Source organism: Lacerta agilis, chromosome 11 (genome assembly GCF_009819535.1).
Source record: "Lacerta agilis isolate rLacAgi1 chromosome 11, rLacAgi1.pri, whole genome shotgun sequence".
Lineage (NCBI taxonomy): Eukaryota > Metazoa > Chordata > Lepidosauria > Squamata > Lacertidae > Lacerta > Lacerta agilis.
The window spans coordinates 3,938,486-3,957,857 of NC_046322.1; the positions used below are offsets into that span (position 1 = coordinate 3,938,486).

The following is a 19,372-nucleotide window of genomic DNA, read 5'->3' on the forward strand; positions in this document are numbered from 1 at the left end:
TCACCCAGTGAGTTAGGATTCGAACCCTAGTCTCCCAGGTAGTTCAGCTCTGTGCTGTGTATAGAAATACCGTATTTTTTGCTCCACAAGACACACTTTTTTCCTTCTAAAAAGTAAGGGGAAATATCTGTGCGTCTTATGGAGCGAATGGTGGACCCTGGAGCTGAATTGCCCAGGGGCCAAAAGAGGATCATGCTTTTTATTTTACAAAGAGAAAAGGGAGATCGGGAGAGAGATAAGAGTCCCGGCTCCCTTTCAGCCCCACCCTCCATTGTTGAATGTGTGGCAGAGGGAGGTTGTTTGTTGCCCCAGCGACATGTGACTGGCTGATTAGATTATCTGTCTGGAAACTGTAGAAAAGGCTCCCCTTTCCTTTAGAAGCTGCAGAAACGTGAGTTGAACCCCATAAAAAACAGAGCTTTTCCTCTTTGCTTTTCCCCCTTTGCAAAAAGCTGCAAAAATTTTAGCTGATCCTCAAAAAACAACAGGGCTTTTAGAAGAGGAAAACCAGAAAAATATTTTTTTTTCTTGTTTCTTCCTCTAAAAACGAGGTGCGCCCTATGGAGCGAAAAATACGGTACTTTCTTTTATCTGCCCTGAATCTCCCAACATTCTGCTACGCCGAATGCACGCAAATTCCAGCATATTATGAGAGAGGGAGAGAGATTTTCTCTGTTCACTGTCAGGCATCATTTTTACAAACTTCTATTTGGCTTCTCTCTTAAGTGAAATGTCTCAAACGGTGCAAACTTCCATTGTAGGGAAATCGCTGTATCCTCACCCTTTTCTGAACCTTTTCCAGCCCTGCCATATCCTTTCTGAGCCGAAGTAACCGTTTCCAAGGAACTGCCCCGGGTATCCCAAGCAAATGGCGTCTTTCCCGAGACCCAGAGACCTGGGCAAACATCTCCTGGAAGACTCCTATGTGTTGGAGGAGCCCCTGTCCCTAAATTTCCACCATGCCACAGCGGGTGACGCTGTGGTCTAAACCACTGAGCCCAGGGCTTGCCGATCAGAAGGTCGGCAGTTTGAATCCCCACGACGGGGTGAGCTCCCGTTGCTCGGTCCCTGTTCCTGCCAATCTAGCAGTTCGAAAGCACGTCAAAGTGCAAGTAGATAAATAGGTACCGCTCCAGCAGGAAGGTAAACGGCATTTCCGTGCGCTGCTCTGGTTTGCCAGAAGCGGCTTAGTCATGCTGGCCACATGACCCGGAAGCTGTATACCGGCTCCCTCGGCCAGTAAAGCAAGATGAGCGCTGCAACCCCAGAGTCGCCCGCGACTGGACCTAATGGCCAGGGGTCGCTTTACCCTTTATCTTTTACCTTTCCCCCTTTACCTAGAAGGGAGCTTCCCATGTTCTTCTTTCATACGTTTTAGGACATAGAGTGGCATCAGTAAATGGGGCTTGGACTCCAAACAGGAGTCACCCGAAGGACTCCAAACACTTGGGCATTTCTCCCTCATTATTTTCTGTTTCTTGCTATCTGGCAGCCACACCGAGTGCCTAGGAATCCTTGCCTTCTCTTCCTGACAGGAGGATTTGAAACAGAATATATTGATTTTGGCAGATTTGCCTCAAATGATCCTCTCTCCGTCCTCCCGCCCTGCCTCCCCGCCGGCCTGCCACACACTCACACCTCCCCTCCTCCCAGCCCTGCTTCTGTAATTAGAGAGGAAACGGAGAACAGAAGGCGGCCATTTTGGGAGGTGGCTTCTCCCCCCCCCCGCCACCAGAAGGATCCTTGGGGGCTTTGTTTGTTGAAGCTTGTGACCTTATCTACCACATCTCAGTGATCTTTTTAATGCCTGAAAACAACTTTGAGAGCATTAGTGGTGAAAACAAGACTTAAAACCACTGTAAGCTAAAACAATTTGTGTTCTAAAAGAGGGATTTGATCAAAGGGATGAAGAAAGCACTCAGAATTAATTGAGCGAAGCTTTCTCCCTCCATCTCTCTCAGCTCCTTTTCTTGCTCTCCCTCTTCTCTTGTAGTCTAGCAATGTCTTGGGAGCTTTGGCCCACATGTTGAGCTTCCTCCAAAATGAAAGGGGTCTTCCTTATTTGTTTAACGGTGAAGGTTGGACAAGCACGTCCTTTAGAAGGCAGCGGACACCCAGCGCCTCCTTGCAGAAGTGACTGGGGAGGCCTACGCACAAGAGGAGCTCCAGATAAACATGGAGGTGTCTCCACGGATCTCTACCCAATGGCCTAGTCGCCAATTCCGGACAGGCTCTTTTGGAGCACTTCACAGCCCGTTTTGGGATCTCCTGAGCCGTCTAATCCAGCACCCTGTTCTTATGGTGGCTGAACAGATCATAGAATCATAGAATTGTGGAGTCGGAAGGGACTTGGAGCGCCATCCAGTCCAACCCCCAGCAATGGAGGAATCTCAACTAAATCATCCATGCCAGGTGGCCATCCAACCTCTGCTTAAAAACGTCCAAGGAAGGAGAGTCCACCACCTCCCAAGGGAGCTGATGTATATTTTGCTCTAGGAGGCCTAGCTTGGTCAGAATCGAGTACACGCTTCCAGAGTTAACACTAAATACATTACTTCTGCTAAATGACCCACCATAGCTGCTAGAGGGCCGTGAAAAATTGTGTCTCATGCTTCTTACACTCATGTACCCGTATACTATCTGAAACGAACGGGGCCCATTGGTTGCCAGATGTGATTCCCCCCAACTCTCCTACCCAACTAATAATGGCGTGTGCCAGTGGTTTTCAACCAGTGTACCATGGCACCCTGAGGTGCCTTGAAGGTGGTCAAGGGTCCCGCAGGCAATACTGGCATCTGGCCCTCTTTCCTTCTCTCCCTCCTCTGATGCCCTCTCATGCCTCTGCCTCCCAAAGGCTCTTGGGGGGGGGAGTTCAGGGGTGGCGGCAGCAGCTGCCCAGAGGACTCTCAAGGAGAAGAGGCTGAGGGAACACTCCACAAGGGAGGGTGTTCAAAAAGGGGTGATGCCTCATACTGCCACCCAACTTGGATTCTACAGGTGCCCACCTTCTGCTACGTCCTGCACCACCCTCACAAATGCATTTGGGACCCACTCTTCTTTCTCCCTTTACCTGCCTCGGGAAAGACCACAACCATCCTCTCCTCCCAGGGAAAGCCTGGGCATTTGGCAAAACTGGTAGAACAAGCACACATTTCTAAGCACAGAGGAATCCACCACCACCACCCGTCCGGCAGTAGGTATAGAGTTGAAATAGAAGCCTAAGTGGCACACGAACCCTTCAAGTCCAGCAACCTGCAATTGCCCCATGCTGCTCATGGTTCGCCATGAAAACGAGCCTTTTTACTCGTTTGGCAGTTGAACTCAGAGTCTATCATTTAATGCCCCTTTGCAAGCTTTTTTTGAGGGATGCACAGAAGTAGTACTAAGCCGAAAGCTCCTTTATCCCGATCAGAAGGCATCACATAATAAAGACTGCCCGCCACCCCAAACCGTACAAGGAATGGAAAATGTTTTGACATGCTTAGAACACAGAACTAGCGATATGCATAAACTGGACAGGTCCTTCTGTTTGAAAACCACAACATCAACTTGTGTCTTTAACACGTTCACCAACTACAAGATCCACAGGTCACTGACAACATCCACCCCACTGGAACGAGGGGGCATTTTTTTTTTACGCAACTTCCCATTCATTTCATGGGAGTTTTCAGGGGAGACTTTCAGAGTGGAATGTTCTTATGACCCTTCTCGCCAGCGAACAGCCATGGGAATCACATTGGCAATGCGCATCTATGCGCACGAAATGCCTACCCCCTCTTAATACCTCTTCCAACTCTTGCTTTTTAGATGTCTGAGCTGGTGCCGGAGAAGAAGAACTGGGGAGTTGACCCCTGTGTCTTGCAAGCTTGACAAAAACGGGGTATGGGGGTGGGGGGAAAGGAGGGTCCAGCATGTTGCCAGATCACTTCTCTTGTCTCTGTCCCTTTCCAGCACCAACAATGATGCTTAAAGACGTCCGATCCCACTTCATGTTTATACTTTCTGGTCTAGCTCTAGAGGAGAAGGCAGACCCCCTCGGAGACTGAACGGTCAGGGTCCATGACACAAGAGACGCTATTGGACAACAGGTGACGTTCCCCTGGCCCCTTCCCTCCCTGAGCAGTTACCTGTGCTAGACCTTGCTTATCCAGAGTTTCCCACAATGCTTCAGTAGGGGCGGTTAGCATCCTTTGGCCTCTTCAGCTGCACCTTCAGCCTCTTCATGCCAATCTGGAAGCCGTTCATAGCCTGGATGGCAGCCTGGGCACTAGCAGGATTGTCAAAACTCACAAAGCCTGTCAAGACACAAGGCAAAGGCGCAGGGTTTAACCAGCTGGAGGGGGTCGCCGGGCCACCCCACACACAAGACCAACTTCGAGGATGAGGATGGAGTGCGGGCGAAGGGGGCCGGTGGATGGCAGAGCTGCCGGGTGGCGCCAGAGGCGGGAGGGTATGGCTGCTCCGTTGTCATGGCGGGGAGTAGGAAGGGTGAGGATGGGATGGACCTCTGGCAAGTCTCGGCTGACAGGTGAGGTGGGAAGCAAGGCCATGGGGAGAGCTGAGTCCAGGCGAAGGAACTGGCTCATTTGACGACAACAAGAAACTGAGCCAGGTTCAAGGTCCTTGCGTCTATTTACAAAACCCTGAGTCCCTCTCTGAGACCATAGCTGGTCATTCCTCAAGTTGGTGAGGCTCATTCGACAACAAGAAGAAACTGAGCCTTTAGTGTCATTGTCCTAGTCCAGTGGAACTCTCTGCCACTAGAGATTCAGCAGGCACCTTCCGTGCCTACTTTTAAATGCCAGGACAAGGCCCTGTTTTGTTTATTCTCCATCAGCTGTCGTTTCTTAGTTTTATGGTCAAAGTGTACCGAGTGTGTCTAACTAACTAACTCTGACTAGCTAACTAAGAAACGACAGCTGATGAAGAATAAACGAAACAGGGCCTTGTCCTGGAGTTAAAAATCATTGCAAATGGAACTTGTTTCATACTTTAAACAACAAAAATAGAGGAAACCATTGTTTATTTTCGCCCTGGCCTGAGTCCTTGCAACCTTTCTATTTGATTACGTGAATTCCCCAAGGACTTCCAATTTTTTCAACTTTTAAATGCCTGCTGAAAACTCTTCTATTCTGCCAGACCTATGCAGGCAATTCAGAATGCATCCTTCCATAGCTTAACTTTTTTACACTGTTTTTCTTGTATGGTTCATTGTCAGTGTTTGTTTGTTTGTTTAATAGGAAAAAAGGTGTCGTTATTCACCATGAAGTAGTTACAGTAAGTGCGGCACTTTTAACATTTTTTTTTTTTTTGGGGGGGGGGTGACAGTACTGTGTACCCTTGAGTACCCCCAGAAAAAGCAAGGCTTATTACTACTACTACTACTACTACTACTACTGTTTGTATACCACCCTTCATCCATAGATCTCAGGACAGTTCACAGCATAAAAATACAAAATATTTTATGCTTGTACTGCTGTAAACCGCTTTAATTTATATATATATATTTTATGACAGAGCAGTATACAGATATTTTTTACAAATAAACAAACAAATGTCACTGTCCATCAAGAGTCAAGGGCAGGGACAGTCTCCATTGCAGAAGGGGCAAATCCTGAGCCGCGGCGGATCTTGCAGGGGAGACGAGAGAGGAAGGCTGATTGGTTAAAAGGTTTGGGTCCCAGAAAACAAAGGGCCTTAGCAGTGGGGTCTGAAACATGGCAGGGTGTGCGTCTGCCTTGAGGCTAACAAAGGCAGGTTAAATTTAGGGAAGTCAGAAAAGGTTGGTGGCTGTGCAGGCGAATGTTCAGGACCTGTTTGGATATGAAACTGTAGGAAGAATACTCTAGCAAGTGGAATAATCAGTGTACGTGCTTGCTGGTGAAAGCATGAACAAGGCTGCTCATTTCCGGGCACAATTCAAAGTGTTGGTACTGACCTTTAAAGCCCTAAACGGCCTCAGCCCTGTATACCTAAAGGAGCATCTCCACCCCCATTGTTCAGCCCGGACACTGAGGTCCAGCTCCGAGGGCCTTCTGGCGGTTCCCTCACTGCAAAAAGTGAAGTTACAGGGAACCAGGCAGAGGCACTGGTGGAGGAACGGTGCGGTACCATTGCGGCTGCCCCCCCCCCCGCTGGGCCCCATGCTCCCGCAGGTGGTGCATCACGCCCCTGCGGGCAGCTTGCTACGCCCCTGGGACGCATGTCACACCCCCGGGACATGCACCACGCCCCCGGGACGCGCGCCAGCCACTCCCCCGCCTGCTCTCCGTCCCCCCGCCAAAGCTTGAAGCTCCGCCACTGGGCAGAGGGCCTTCTCGGTAGTGGCGCCTGCCCTGTGGAACGCCCTCCCATCAGATGTCAAGGAAATAAACAACTATCTGACTTTTAGAAGACATCTGAAGTCAGCCCTGTTTAGGGAAGATTTTAATGACTGATGTTTTAATGTATTTTTAATCTTTTGTTGGAAGCTGCCCAGGGTGGCTGGGGAAACGCAGCCAGATGGGTGGGGTGTGTGTGTATATATGTATATGTATATCTATATGTATATGTGTGTGTGTGTGTGTGTGTGTGTGTGTGTGTGTGTGTGTGTGTAAGATAACGTGCCCTTTGTGGGACTTCGGTGCAGTTTAGAGGGTGGATATAATATTTTTCAACAATATGAGATGAGGGAAGATTGATTGTGATCAGGGTCACCCACTTTTAAAAATGGAGCTGATAATTTTGTAGGGAGAACAGGTGGTTTTTAGCACCTTCCTCCCACAGTGACTATACCCTGTATTAGTTTCTTGGTGTGTGTGTGTGTGGGGGGGGGGGGCTGGAGACCAGGAAGAAAGTTGTGAACACCAGCAAACCTTTCTAGACCCCTCTCTCCCTTTTCATTTCCTTTCCCCACTTTCGTTGCTCAGAGGGTGTACATTGGGGATTGGGCAGAAGTTTGGCACTGTTCACATTTAAAGGAGAACCCTGAACCATTTACACGTTCCAAAACAATGTACTTTAGGGACAGAAACACAGCCATTCTTCAAAATCCATACTTCTTCGAATTTTGCAATGCATTATATTTTTTGGGGGGTGGGGGGTTGTATTGCGAAAAAATGTGTGTATTAGGCAAAATTGCATGCAAGAATGTATGTTAGCAGAACAATATGTTAAAATGCAATTATACACATGCAAAACTGGAATCTGGAGAACTGAGTTTAAGATTGGAGAAATGAGAAACTCTGAGAAACCAAAATTGTCAGATTCTCCCATCCCTATGGCGCATCTTCGCTGCCTAGTTTTGGAGTTGAGACCTCACCCTTTGCTTGATATAAAACACTCAGTGATGGAGGTGCCCTCTCCTCACAGCCTGGTTAACAGTTTCCCATGCATTACATGGGATCAGCCTTGGACTGGGACTGGCAGTAAGAATATAACACCCTGAATTGAGTTCTTGGAAGGCCTTACTCTTCTTCAGATGACAGACGGAGAGAGAGAGAGAGAGAGAGAGAGAGAGAGAGAGAGAGAGAGGAGGAGAGGTTAAAAAGCTCTTAGCTCATTCCGTGCCTACGTTAATTAATAATCAGAGAAATATATGTACTAGTCTGAAGATGGTTGGTAGGAGGACAGGGCTTTGTGATAAATCTATTTTATGTTTTTTTTTCTCCGGGATTATGTTAAAAGGCTGTGCTAAATAAATGATTTAGCAAGGCTGTAAAGGATCAAGAAATTTGCAAGGGTTGCAGCTCAGGGCATCTGATCTCCCTTGTTCCGCAAAGTTGCCAGCTCTAAAATATGGGAGTTCTTATTCGAAGGGAGTGTCCGGTTTAGTTGCTGCTGCTGCTACTACAAAGCAGCCCCCGGCAGGAATTTGCTAGGAGCAGCACTTCTGGTGCAGCAGCAAATGGAGGGAGATTCATGGCAAAGCTTTTGTGCCTATAGTTTTGTGGCTTAAGTGCAGGTGTGTGTGTTTGTGTTTGTGTGTGTGTGTGTGAAGAATGCTCTAAAGGAGTCATGGAAATTCGCAAAGGCCATCTAGTCCCAATTATAACTCTTCCCAAATAACAGGACCACACTTCCAGCATTGCTGTATCCGTAGAAGAAGAAGAGAAGAAGAGTTTGGATTTGATACCCCGCTTTATCACTTCCCGAAGGAGTCTCAAAGCGGCTAACATTCTCCTTTCCCTTCCTCCCCCACAACAAACACTCTGTGAGGTGAGTGGGGCTGACAGACTTCAGAGAAGTGTGACTAGTCCAAGGTCACCCAGCAGCTGCATGCGGAGGAGAGGAGACGCGAACCCGGTTCACCAGATTACGAGTCTACCGCTCTTAACCACTACACCACACTGGCTCTAGAGCAACCCACTGCAATCCAGTTCATTCACACGGCAATAGAGCCAGATTAGCTGACACGATGCCCTCCGACTGTTAATGGACCTCAACCTCCCATCATTGCCTTTGCTGCCTGAGACTGATGGGCTTTGTAGTCCAGTGACACCCAAAAGGCATCACACTGACTATCCCTGCAGCAGAGCACAAGCAAGTCAGCCAGCCTTCTGAATTTGGTGGAGTGGAAATTGGACCAGAAAGACCCCTGCAGTTGGCCCTGCCCAAGCAGCCGCTACATGTTGCAGCGACTACCTAGCGGTGCGGGATCCTACCAAAGGGAAGCTGCTCTCGGTTCACTGAAGGGGCTCCAGCTGTATTGCCAAGGAGCAAATGCCTCTAGGTGGCTCGAGCAATTAAGCCAAGCCCATAGCCCACCAAGTCCAGCATCCTGTTCTCACATTGGCCAAACAGCTGCCATTATGGGAAACCTGCAAGCTGGATTTGAACACAACAGCCTACCAAATAATTTTAAATTTTAAAATCTTAAAGGCAGAATAAATGAGAAAACATTAGCCAATGTGTGGAAATATATTGGGTCATAGCAGTAGACCCATTGCAATCAACGGACAAGTTACTTTTGCCCAGTGATTTCAATGGGTCTACTTGGAGTATTGACTACATTGGACATCAGCCACTATATATTTTAGCTGAAGAATCTGGTTGATTTTGTTATCGCTGCAGAGATGTCAGGATTTAACCCTGTGCATGGCTGGCGGGCTTGAATCGCACGCTCCGTCAACTTTCATATTACTTCCATGGTTCCTTTGTACTAATAAACGAGCTTCTGCATGGAAAAATTGTGATTCAAGCAGTGGAAATGCAAAGTTAGTTTTCATTGATTCGTCACATAATTTCTCCATGTAGGAGTTCATTTATAAGGAAGAGTAATTGCAGAATAATTGCCTAGGAAAAAAATCACCTCGTGGCAGGGTGGATAAAAATCGATGATTTTTTGATTTTTTTAAAACAAACAAATAAAATTGGAGCTTTTATATTCAAATATTCAAAAAAAAAAATCTAATCACAGTAAGCATCTCTTTTCGTATAAAACTGCATGGAAAATGAAATCTGAATTGAATGCAAACAAGCAAGTTAACGCCTGGACTTACGTTCTCTTAAATCGGAACCCCGAGTATCTCTCAAAGATGTTGAATTAAAGACTGTTCTTCTGTGCAGGGAGGGGAGAGCTGGGAAGTTAAACTGTATGAACAACAGAATAAATAATGTATTTCAGCTGTTATTGTGGGTTTCTTTCCTGGCCTAGGGACTAACAGCCATTCTTGGACTAGCATCCAGCATCATCCAGAGACATTAAATGGATGGTTCTGCTCTCTCTCTCCTCTTTTTAAATGCCCTCCATCTATCTGAGCCCTCCACTATATTCACTTCTTGAATTATGAATATTTATAAACTCTACCAGCCAAGATAGCATGGAGATTTACTTTCTATCTCCTGCAGGGTGCAGTGGTTGGGGAACCAAAACTATTTTGCCCAACGACTGCTATCCCTTGCCTTGAAGAAGTTCTGGACACTTACAAGTCTGTCAGCTCCTGTGCATATTTACTCAGAAATATCCCCTGCCCACCCACCCGCCCACTTGGTTCAGCAGGGCTTACTTTGGAGTAAGCGAGCAGAGGATTGCAGCTTCAGGATTCAAACGCACTCTCGCAAGGCGTCCTTGCATGTGAGCAGGCAGGAAAGCAAAACAAACACCTCTCCTTTCTAAGCTGAGATAATTCTGCAGCGTGGGCTGATATGACCAACGGTTTTTTGACTGTGCTCTTAGGATGTATAAGAGTTCTCTTTGCCGCAAGGCTGAGGGCCTTGGGGTGTGGTTCTTGGAGTCTATTTGTAGGCAAAACAGTGCTTCCCAAAGTACCACCGCATAGGGGGCAGTGGGATTTCCTAGCGGGGAGGTAAGAATCAAGGGCTACCAGACTTTCGAAATCTGGTATCACGGAATCAAGTTCATCAATTCTGTTGAATCAATTAGACTAAGTAGTTTTCAATGGATTTTGAATAAATGCGTAATTAATTGTCACTGTTTCGAATTTTATTGTGCTATCCTCTTTCTCACAGTGTCATGAAAACCGCTACTCTGAATAATGCTTTTTGGTAGGGTAGGGGGCATTGGCGATGAGTTTATGGAAGCAGAGGGCAGTGGCCCTGAAAGGTTTAGGAACCACTGGGGTAGAGAGAACAGCACATAGAATCATAGAATTGGAAGGGGTCCCTGGTGGTCATCTAGTCCAAACCCCCACAAATACAGAAATCTCAACTAAAGCATCCATGACAGATGGCCATCCAACCTCTGCTTAAAAACCTCCAGTGAGGGATTCTGTTCCACTGTTGGACAGCTCCTACTGTCGGACAGCTCCAAAAGGTTGTCCCTGATGTTTAGTTGAAATCTCCCTTCTTGTAACTTGAAGCTATTGGTTTCAGTCCTGCCCTCCAGAGCAGGAGAAACCAAGTTTGCTCCATCTTCCACGTGACAGCCCATGTGACAGGCTTGACGGGCAGCTCTCGCTGACCCTCTTTGCTCTGCTTTGCTGTTGGTCGGTCTCCCTCTCCCCCAACCAATAAGATTTTAGCTTGGGAGTGACACTTGGCTTGAGTGGACCAGGGAGGGAACTTCATCCTTCTGGTCACATTCTTGGAGACAGAAGGAAAGGGTCTCCATAGGCTCAGCCATTTGGTTTCCTACCTAATGCAAACACGCCCCACCCTTTTCTATAAATGCAATAAATAACTATCAAATGAATGAATAAATGTGTGGTGCGGCTGTGAATCCTGCTCACACCTGGTTCTGCTCCCACTGCGAGTATAAGTAGAATTTTAATTGCCAGTGAGCATGGTTGCTTCTACAATAACTTGCAAAATGCGAAATTTTCCTTCCTTTTCTCCATGATTTAGAAAGGTAGCTTAGAGGCACGGAGCTGAAGATTGGGCTGAAGATTTCAAACCAGAAAGGATTAGCCTTCCTCACCCCTGAGGCTCCCATCTCCTTTCTGTTTGTCACCCACTCCAGCCTAGTTTTCCATTCATTCTCAGACACTTTTTCTCTAGCCTTCTACGCTGCCGCCACCCCACATTATTCTCCAGCTGCACCTCTTCTTCCAACGCTCCACCTTTGAAAGTTATCCAAAGGGGGACAAAATAACAAAGACTGGACCGCGAATCAATTGAAATACGCAGTCGAGTTTTCTTCTGCGATGTGACCTTTGCAATACCACCCATGTCCCTTCGAAAGAAAGAAAAAAGACAATGAAGACCCTTGAAACTCATGTGCAGAGAGTTTTGTTGTTGTTGTTGTTGCCTGGGAAAAGACTGGGCTGTCTCTTTAACTGCAGAACAGCAGAGCAGCTGCTCCTTGTGTGCAGACATGCTTGCTAGGACTGAAAGTTTTGGTAAGTCGGTACATAACTGACAGTTAGATTTATCTCCCCAATAAGCAATCAACATTACAATAAAGGAAAAATGCTTTCTGTGCACCTTTGAGAGCGCATCAGAAATTAATCTAAACATCAAATTAATTATAGTTTGTAAAATGAATAGTGGCTCACAGCCCTAATACTTGTGCGGCTCTTCCAACCCTCCCCCCCCCCGCCGGTCACCCTCCCTCCCTCCCCTGATTGCCTAGATGCTGTCGCGGAATGTGGGCGGAGGGCAAGAAGTTTTATGGACCTCTATTTTTCATTCATACCTTCCCACCCAACTGGAGACTTTTCTCCTCCCACCATTCACAGCTGCCAAGTGCAGCGTGAGGCCCTGGCATGAAATAAACTTCACCGAAAGATCAAGGAAAGGCCGGCGGGTGGGATTGTTGCTGGGACTTGGAGCCTGCCTAGATGGCAGGGATTTTTTAATTAATTAACGGAATTATAGACGCATAGAACTGTAGAGTTGGAAGGGGCCCTGAGGGTCATCTAGTCCAACCCCCGGCAATGCAGGTATCTCAACTAACATGACAGAGAGGGCCATCTAACCTCTGCTTAAAAACCTTTAAGGAAGGAGAGTCTACAACCTCCTGAGGGAGACCATTCCACTATCAAACAGCTCTTACTGAAATCAAGATATACTATGTCCACACATTCCCCTGATCTACCAAATGTGTAACTCTAAAAAGAAATGGGATTTGTCTGGCATGGCTTGTTTTTGAGAAACCCATGCTGGGTCTTTGTAATCACGGCACACAATTAATCGATTGATTGATTTAAAAAATGAACAAAGCCAAATCCATATTTTTGTGGTCCACTTTCTCAGTGGCCAATAGAGGGCTGTTATCCCTTCTGAAAATTGCTTGCCCCACCTCACAAGAATCCACCAAGAGGGCTTCCTTGGGAGGTGGGGGGAAGACTTAATAAAATGTTTAATTATTCCCAGTAGAGATGGCCCCTTGTCCCTGTGTTCACCAGCCAGGTGTAAGTCTTAGAATCATAGAATGGTAGGTTTGGAAAGAACTCCAAAGGGAACCACAGCTAAAGGGAACCACAGCTAAAGATTCCCTGGCCATCCAAGCTCTGTTTAAAAACCTCCAGTGAAGGAGAGTCCACCACCTTCTGAGGTGGTTGAACAGCTCTTGGTGTCAGTTCCTAACATTTCTTGTCAATTGAATCCATTGGTTCGGGTCCTTCCCTCTGGAGCAGCGGAAAAAAAGCTTGCTCCATCCCCCAAGATCCTCCCTTCAGATATTTGAAGTTGGCTATCATATGAGGGTATGATATGTCTTCTCTTCTCCATGCATAACATACCCAACTCCCTCAACCATTCCTCACATGACCACAAAGAGCGTGCTGGAACTAGGGTTGTGAGAATGCGGGTGGGAGACCAATGCAGCCCTGGATTCACTGCAGTGTGGCACAAATTCTCGACATGTTTTAGCTTCCCTCAGACCCTTGCTTTTCAGATCTTAAGTCCCTTTCTCAAAATTTTCACCCCAGTTTGTGATCTCTCTCTCTCTCTCTCTTTCTCTAACATATCGGTATGCCGTTTTACCATAATATAACACATTGTGTGTTATTTTCATTAATATATATGTAAGCAGCTGATTATAATTTCCACTAACGTAGAGAGCCAGTACTGGACTAATACCCTAGGAGACCAGGGTTCAAATTGCCACTCAGCCATTAAGCTCGCTGGGTAACTTCGGGGACCAGTCACCGCCTCTCAGCCTAACATGCCTCACAGGGTTGTTGTGTGGATAAAATGGGGAGAGGGTGAGCTATGCACACCACCTTGGCCTCCTGGGCTATAAATGCAATAAATAATAAATAACAATAGATCATTTTTCTGCAGACATCATTTGGGTGGAGAACTGTGCCACCAAATTCGGAAGAGTGTGGATTTCGAAGGGTCATTGTGTTTCGCGTTCACGCACTGTTTTGGGGGAATTAGGTAAGTTCGCTTTAAAACGTGAACCAGCCCTGACGTCTCCTCCATTCCCAGTGCGTGAGTGGGTCTGGGCACACATACTAGTGAGCTTACCATATCTCCTCAAATGCCTCTGGAAACAGATCAGGGATGGATAACTCGGGAATCTTGGGCTCACGTTGAAGACTTTGCACCATGATCTCATTACTGAACATGTGCCTGTGCATCCTCACCCCACGTCTCGGCCCCCTTTTGGGCTCACGTGACTTGTCATCTCCCACTCCCTCTTGTGGTCCAGCCCACTTTTCATCCTGTGGTCACAGTCAGGATTTCACATGACTTTGCCTCCTGGATCAGGCCAATGACCCAGTATTGGTTTCTTTTCTGTTTTGTTTTCATTGCGTACTGTATTTTGTATTCTTATTTTGTATTTTAATGCTGTGAAGTGCATGGGGATCTTCGGATGAAGGGCAGAATACAAACCCAGCCATCAAACAAACAAACAAACAAACAAAGCCCAACGTCCTTTTCCAGCAGTGGACACCCAGATGCCAGTGTGGTGTAGCGGCTGAAGTGTGGGCCCAGGGCCAGGTTTCAAATCCACACTCAGCCATGAAAAGCTCCCTGGGTAAGACCCTGCGCCAGTTCCTGCCTCTCAGCCTACCTCACAGGGTTGTTTTGAGGATAAAATAGGCAGACGTGAGAACCATGTTTATCACCTCCATGGCAGGATATAAATGCAATCGATATCATAATGAATATGCCTGCAAGCAAGAACTGAGCACAAGAGGACCTTGAATCTCAGCAGCTGTTCCTCAGAACAGAAGCATTGCTGCCTGGGACTGTGGAGCACAACCAATTCTAGCATGGCTGAGGGGAATCCTAGAATCCTAGAATGGTGGAAGGGTCCGCGAGGGTCATCGGAAGGCTGTCGTCACTACCGAATTGTGCAGAGACATTTGGCCATGTCAGAAAGAGAAGGGTAGGTGATGGAGGAAGCATTTCTTTGGGGGACAATGGCAGGGCTGAGGGAGGTGAGCTAATGGCAGGAAGTGGATGGATGGATGGATAGATGGATGGATGGAGCTGGAGATCCCAACCACCGCCCCACATAACAACATAGGCATCCAAGACAGTTAACAGCAGCACAAAGGGGAGGAGGGAGTGAGGATGGGGGGACACCCTACAAAGAAATCCAAACACTGGGACCAGCATGCTCCAACATGCACTTCATCACTCCTGAAGCCCAACCCCTTCCATCTCTGGTAAAAAAAAAGGAGCAGGCTCTCTGCTCACCAGGCGCCCTCTCCTTCTGCCACCCGGTCTCGCTCACCCAGCTGAGAAACGGCACCCAACCCCATCGCTTAGCTTCCCTTCCTGCGCCATCTTTGAATTGTCCGCTAAGCTTTTCCTTTGCCGCCCGCTGTCCTCGTTTGACCCCGGTCTTTCCGCTGGTTCCTCTCCTCCTCCTCCTCCTCCTCCCCACCCCCAAACGCCTAGCAATACCCCATTTCCACCCGGCCAGGATTTGGGAAGTTTCCCAAAAGGTTCCGGGAGTCAGCGATCCTCCTCTCTGCAGCAGGGCAATGCAGTTCCAAAGTATGAGACAGTGAGAAGGGAGCGAGGGGGAAGGGGAGGTGGGGCAGCGGTGGGGGAAGGGGGGGAAAGAAGAAGGCAGATCGACAAAGGGAAATCGAGGAGGAGGGGAGGGGGAATCAGCTAAGTAAAGTTACAAAAAATATAGCAGTATGAGAAGAAAAAGGAAAAGGAAACCAAAAAAAAAGAAAAAGAAAAGAAAAAACCAAACGGTAAAAGTAGTTCAGAGAAAGTTCCTTTCCTGGATGAATCTAATTGTTTTGTTATCTTTACCCACCAAAGCATTTACTTTGGTTTGTCGCCCGATCCACAAACACTTTCGAGGAGATGACATTACCGAATGGCAGGAACATCTGCATCAGCTCTGCGTCCCCAAACTCCTGGGGCAGATGGTAGATAAACAGGTTACAGCCCTCTGGTCCTGCGGGGAAGATGGAGGAGAAGGAGAGAGAAAAGAGGTAAGGGATGAAGAAGGCGGGAGCACACGGAACACGAGAACACAAGACACGTAAGAGGCGCTTGTCGGATCAAGTCAATGGCCCATTTAGCCCAGCATCCTGTTCTCACAGCGGCCAACCGGATGCCTGTGGGAAACCAGAGTGCAGAGCATTGGCACAAGAGCCTTCTCCACACTCATAGTTTCCAGCAGTTGGTGTTCAGAAGCATTGCTGAAGGAGCGTCTCCACCCCCATCGTTCTTCCCAGGCACTGAGGTCCAGCGCTGAGGGCCTTCTGGCAGTTCCCTCACTGTGAAAAGTGAAGTTACAGGGAACCACGCAGAGGGCCTTCTCAGCAGTGGCACCCGCCCTATGGAATACCCTCCCATCAGATGTCAAGGAAATAGAGAACTATCTGAAGACAACCTGAAGACAACCCTGTTTAGGGAAGCTTTTAATATTTGATGAATCATTGTATTTTAATATTCTGTTGGAAGCCGCCCAGAGTGGCCAGATGGGCGGGGAATGAATGAATGAATGAATAATAATTATTGCTGCCTCCAACTGTGGAGGCAGAACGTAGTCATCATGGCAAGTGGCCATCAATAGTCCACCCCCAGTGCCTACCCTGATGTTGGGAAAGATTGAGGGCACAAGGAGAAGGGGACGACAAAGGATGAAATGGTTGGACAGTATTCTCGAAGCTACTAACATGAGTTTGGCCAAACTGCGGGAGGCAGTGAATGATAGGCGTGCCTGGCGTGCTCTGGTCCATGGGGTCACGAAGAGTCGGACACGACTGAATGACTGAACAACAACAACAACAGTGCCTACTTGCCATCTAAGTTGGTGATCATCACTGCCTCCTGGGGGAGAGGCAAGTTCCATATTTTGACTATACACTGTACTTTCTTTTATCTACCTATAATCTTCCAACGTTCTCAAGGCCATCTTGCAGATCACACACACTGACTCTTTTCACCGTGTATGAAATGAAAAAATTTCCCTGCAGACAGAAATTTACTAGCCTAAGGAACAGACTTCTTGCCCAACCATCCCCCTGGAATGCCACTATCCTATGTGGAGGGAGACTTCTTTCGTAGAATTGTAAAATTGTAGAGTTGGAAGGGACCTCAAGGATCACATAGTCCAATGCCCTGCAATGCAAGAACCACAGCTAAAGACTCCCCGACGGACAGCCACCTGTGGAAAACCCTCCAGTGAAGGAGAACCCACCACTTTCTGAAGCAGTCTGTTCGCTGTTGCTGTACTGAAGTGTTCAAAGGATGCATTGCCCTCCCCTGAAAATCTGAGTGGTGGTACAGACCAAGAGAGACTTCAGCATTTCTTTCTGCTGGTAGTCCAAACCAACTTGTTGCGGGCTGGGGGCAGGGGCGGGGAGGTACATTTCAAAATCTAAGAAACTTGTGGGCACCTCAAAATGCCAATTCAGCTTGGCCTTTGACACTTGAGGGAGATTTTAGGACCCACTCTCGTCGCAACAGTTCATTTTTAATGTTGCGATTTGCATTATTTGTACCCCGCCCATCCGGCTGGGTTTACCCAGGACGTCCTCAAGACATCCCTATTTTCATCAGAGAAATGTTGGAGGGTACAGTCGTACCTTATGTACAGTCGTACCTTGGTTCTCGAACGCCTTGGCACTCAGATGTTTTGGCTCCTGAACGCCACAAACCTGGAAGTGAGAGTTCGCGTTTGCGAACGTTTTTCAGAAGCCGAACGTCCGATGTGGTTTCTGCAGTTTTCGGTTGAGTGCAGGAAGCTCCTGCAGCCAATTGGAAGCTGCGCCTTGGTTTCTGAACGGTTCCAGGAGCTGAACGGACTCCTGGAATGGATTAAGTTCGACAACCAAGGTACCACTGCATTTATATATGTTGGATGCTGCCCAGAGCGGCTGGGGCAACCCAGTTAGATGGGCGGGGTATACCGTATTTTTTGCTCCATAAGACACACTTTTTTCCTTCTAAAAAGTAAGGGGGAATATCTGTGCATCTTATGGAGCGAATGGTGGTCCCTGGAGCTGAATTGCCCAGGGGCCAAAAGAGGATCATGCTTTTTATTTTACAAAGAGAAAAGGGGGTGTTGAAAGGCTGCCGCTCAGCAGCTGTTCAGCAAGAGATCGGGAGAGAGATAAGAGTCCCGGCTCCCTTTCAGCCCCGCCCTCCTTTGTTGAATGTGCTGCAGAGGGAGGTTGTTTGTTTCCCCAGCGACATGTGACTGGCTGATTAGATTATCTGTCTGGAAACTGTAGAAAAGGCTCCCTTTCCTTTAGAAGCTGCAGAAATGTGAGTTGAACCCCATAAAAATGGGGCTTTTCCTCTTTGCTTTTCCCCCTTTGCAAAAGGAGCTTTGCTTTTCCCCCTTTGCAACCCCCCTGCAAAACCTTTAGCTGATCCTAAAAAAAAAAACATGGCTTTTCCCTTTGCAAAAAAAGCTGCAAAACTTTTAGCTGATCCTCAAAAAACCAGGGCTTTTAGAGGAGGAAAACCAGAAAAATATTTTTTTTCTTGTTTCCTCCTCTAAAAACGAGGTGTGCCCTATGGTCCGGTGCGCCTTATGGAGCGAAAAATACGGTAAATAATAAAATTATTATAATTATGATGATGGAATAGGACATCCCTTTTTTCATAGTGGAGAATTGTTGACGGGTATGGAATCTGATGCAGAATTGTGTGTGTGTGTGTGTGTGTGTGTGTGTAACTGTGTGAAACTCTTCCCCCCTACCCTTCCTAATGCCTTATCTGGAATCATCACAACCATCAAGTGGATCAAGGGTTAAACCATTTCCCCCCCTGTCAGTTGGGGAGTCAGCGGGGAGAGAGAGAGAAAGGAGGGAACAGGGGTGTACCATGTAGAAGAGAAGGATTTTTAATGTTCTCGCTTTCTTCATCAGGGCATAATTATAGTGTCATAACACAGCAAATTACAACTTTGCCTTTCCTGTTAGAGAGAGGAGTTCACGAAGGTGCTTCCCCTGGCTTTTTATTAGCCATTACTCATCCCCTCGGCTGGCAGGGGTAGTTCCGCCGAGTCAGGATTCTGACAGATGCCCATTTAAAGCTCATTAAAATTCCCGGGCCTTGGCATGATTGAAGGCACTTCCCCCCTCCACATTTTCTTTTTGGATTAATGGAAAATGAAGCCCTGATGAAGACTTGCTAAGCACAATTTTCCTCCACTACGTTGCTAAAAAGGAACGGCCGACCTGTTACACGGCGCGAGGCTCCTCGGGGACCGTGAGGTTGCCTCGGCGTTTACGCCAACATGGGGGAGCCGGGCTGGGGTCAGCGGGCCAGGCTAATGGACTAATGAGGCCCCCAAGACCCTGCCGCTTAGCTAAGTGACTTGGAGAACTGGAGCACTCGAAAGGCGAGCCAAAAGCGTCGTCCCTCCAAGATGCAAGGTGGAAACGCTGACATCATGTCGAGATCAGCTGCTGGGCAGGGTTCAAGGTCTTGGTGCTGAACAATTCAGGACCAGGTGACCTGGGGGAAAACACACCTGCCCCTGTAGAGACCCTGCAAAACCCTGTAGATCATGTCTTGGTGCTGAACAATTCAGGACCAGGAGACCTGGGGA

General features: G+C 47.6%; 1 protein-coding gene across 10 annotated transcripts in view; it reads right to left on the minus strand.

The window, feature by feature from the left end:
• Window positions 1-19,372, minus strand: part of CELF4 (CUGBP Elav-like family member 4) — a 772,591-nt gene that overhangs the window by 25,967 nt on the left and 727,252 nt on the right. For 6 of the 10 annotated variants that reach the window (XR_004427551.1, XM_033164056.1, XM_033164060.1 and 3 more), the window contains exons 11-12: window positions 15,614-15,757; window positions 4,128-4,295 (exon numbers count right to left, since the gene is read on the minus strand). Coding sequence is in view for 9 of the 10 variants with exons in the window: in XM_033164056.1 (XP_033019947.1) it covers window positions 4,168-4,295; window positions 15,614-15,757 (272 nt within the window). In the remaining variant the exon portion in view is untranslated. The remainder of the gene's footprint in view (window positions 1-4,127; window positions 4,296-15,613; window positions 15,758-19,372) is intronic. The other 4 variants (XM_033164061.1, XM_033164063.1, XM_033164062.1 and 1 more) reach the window with 1 other exon arrangement.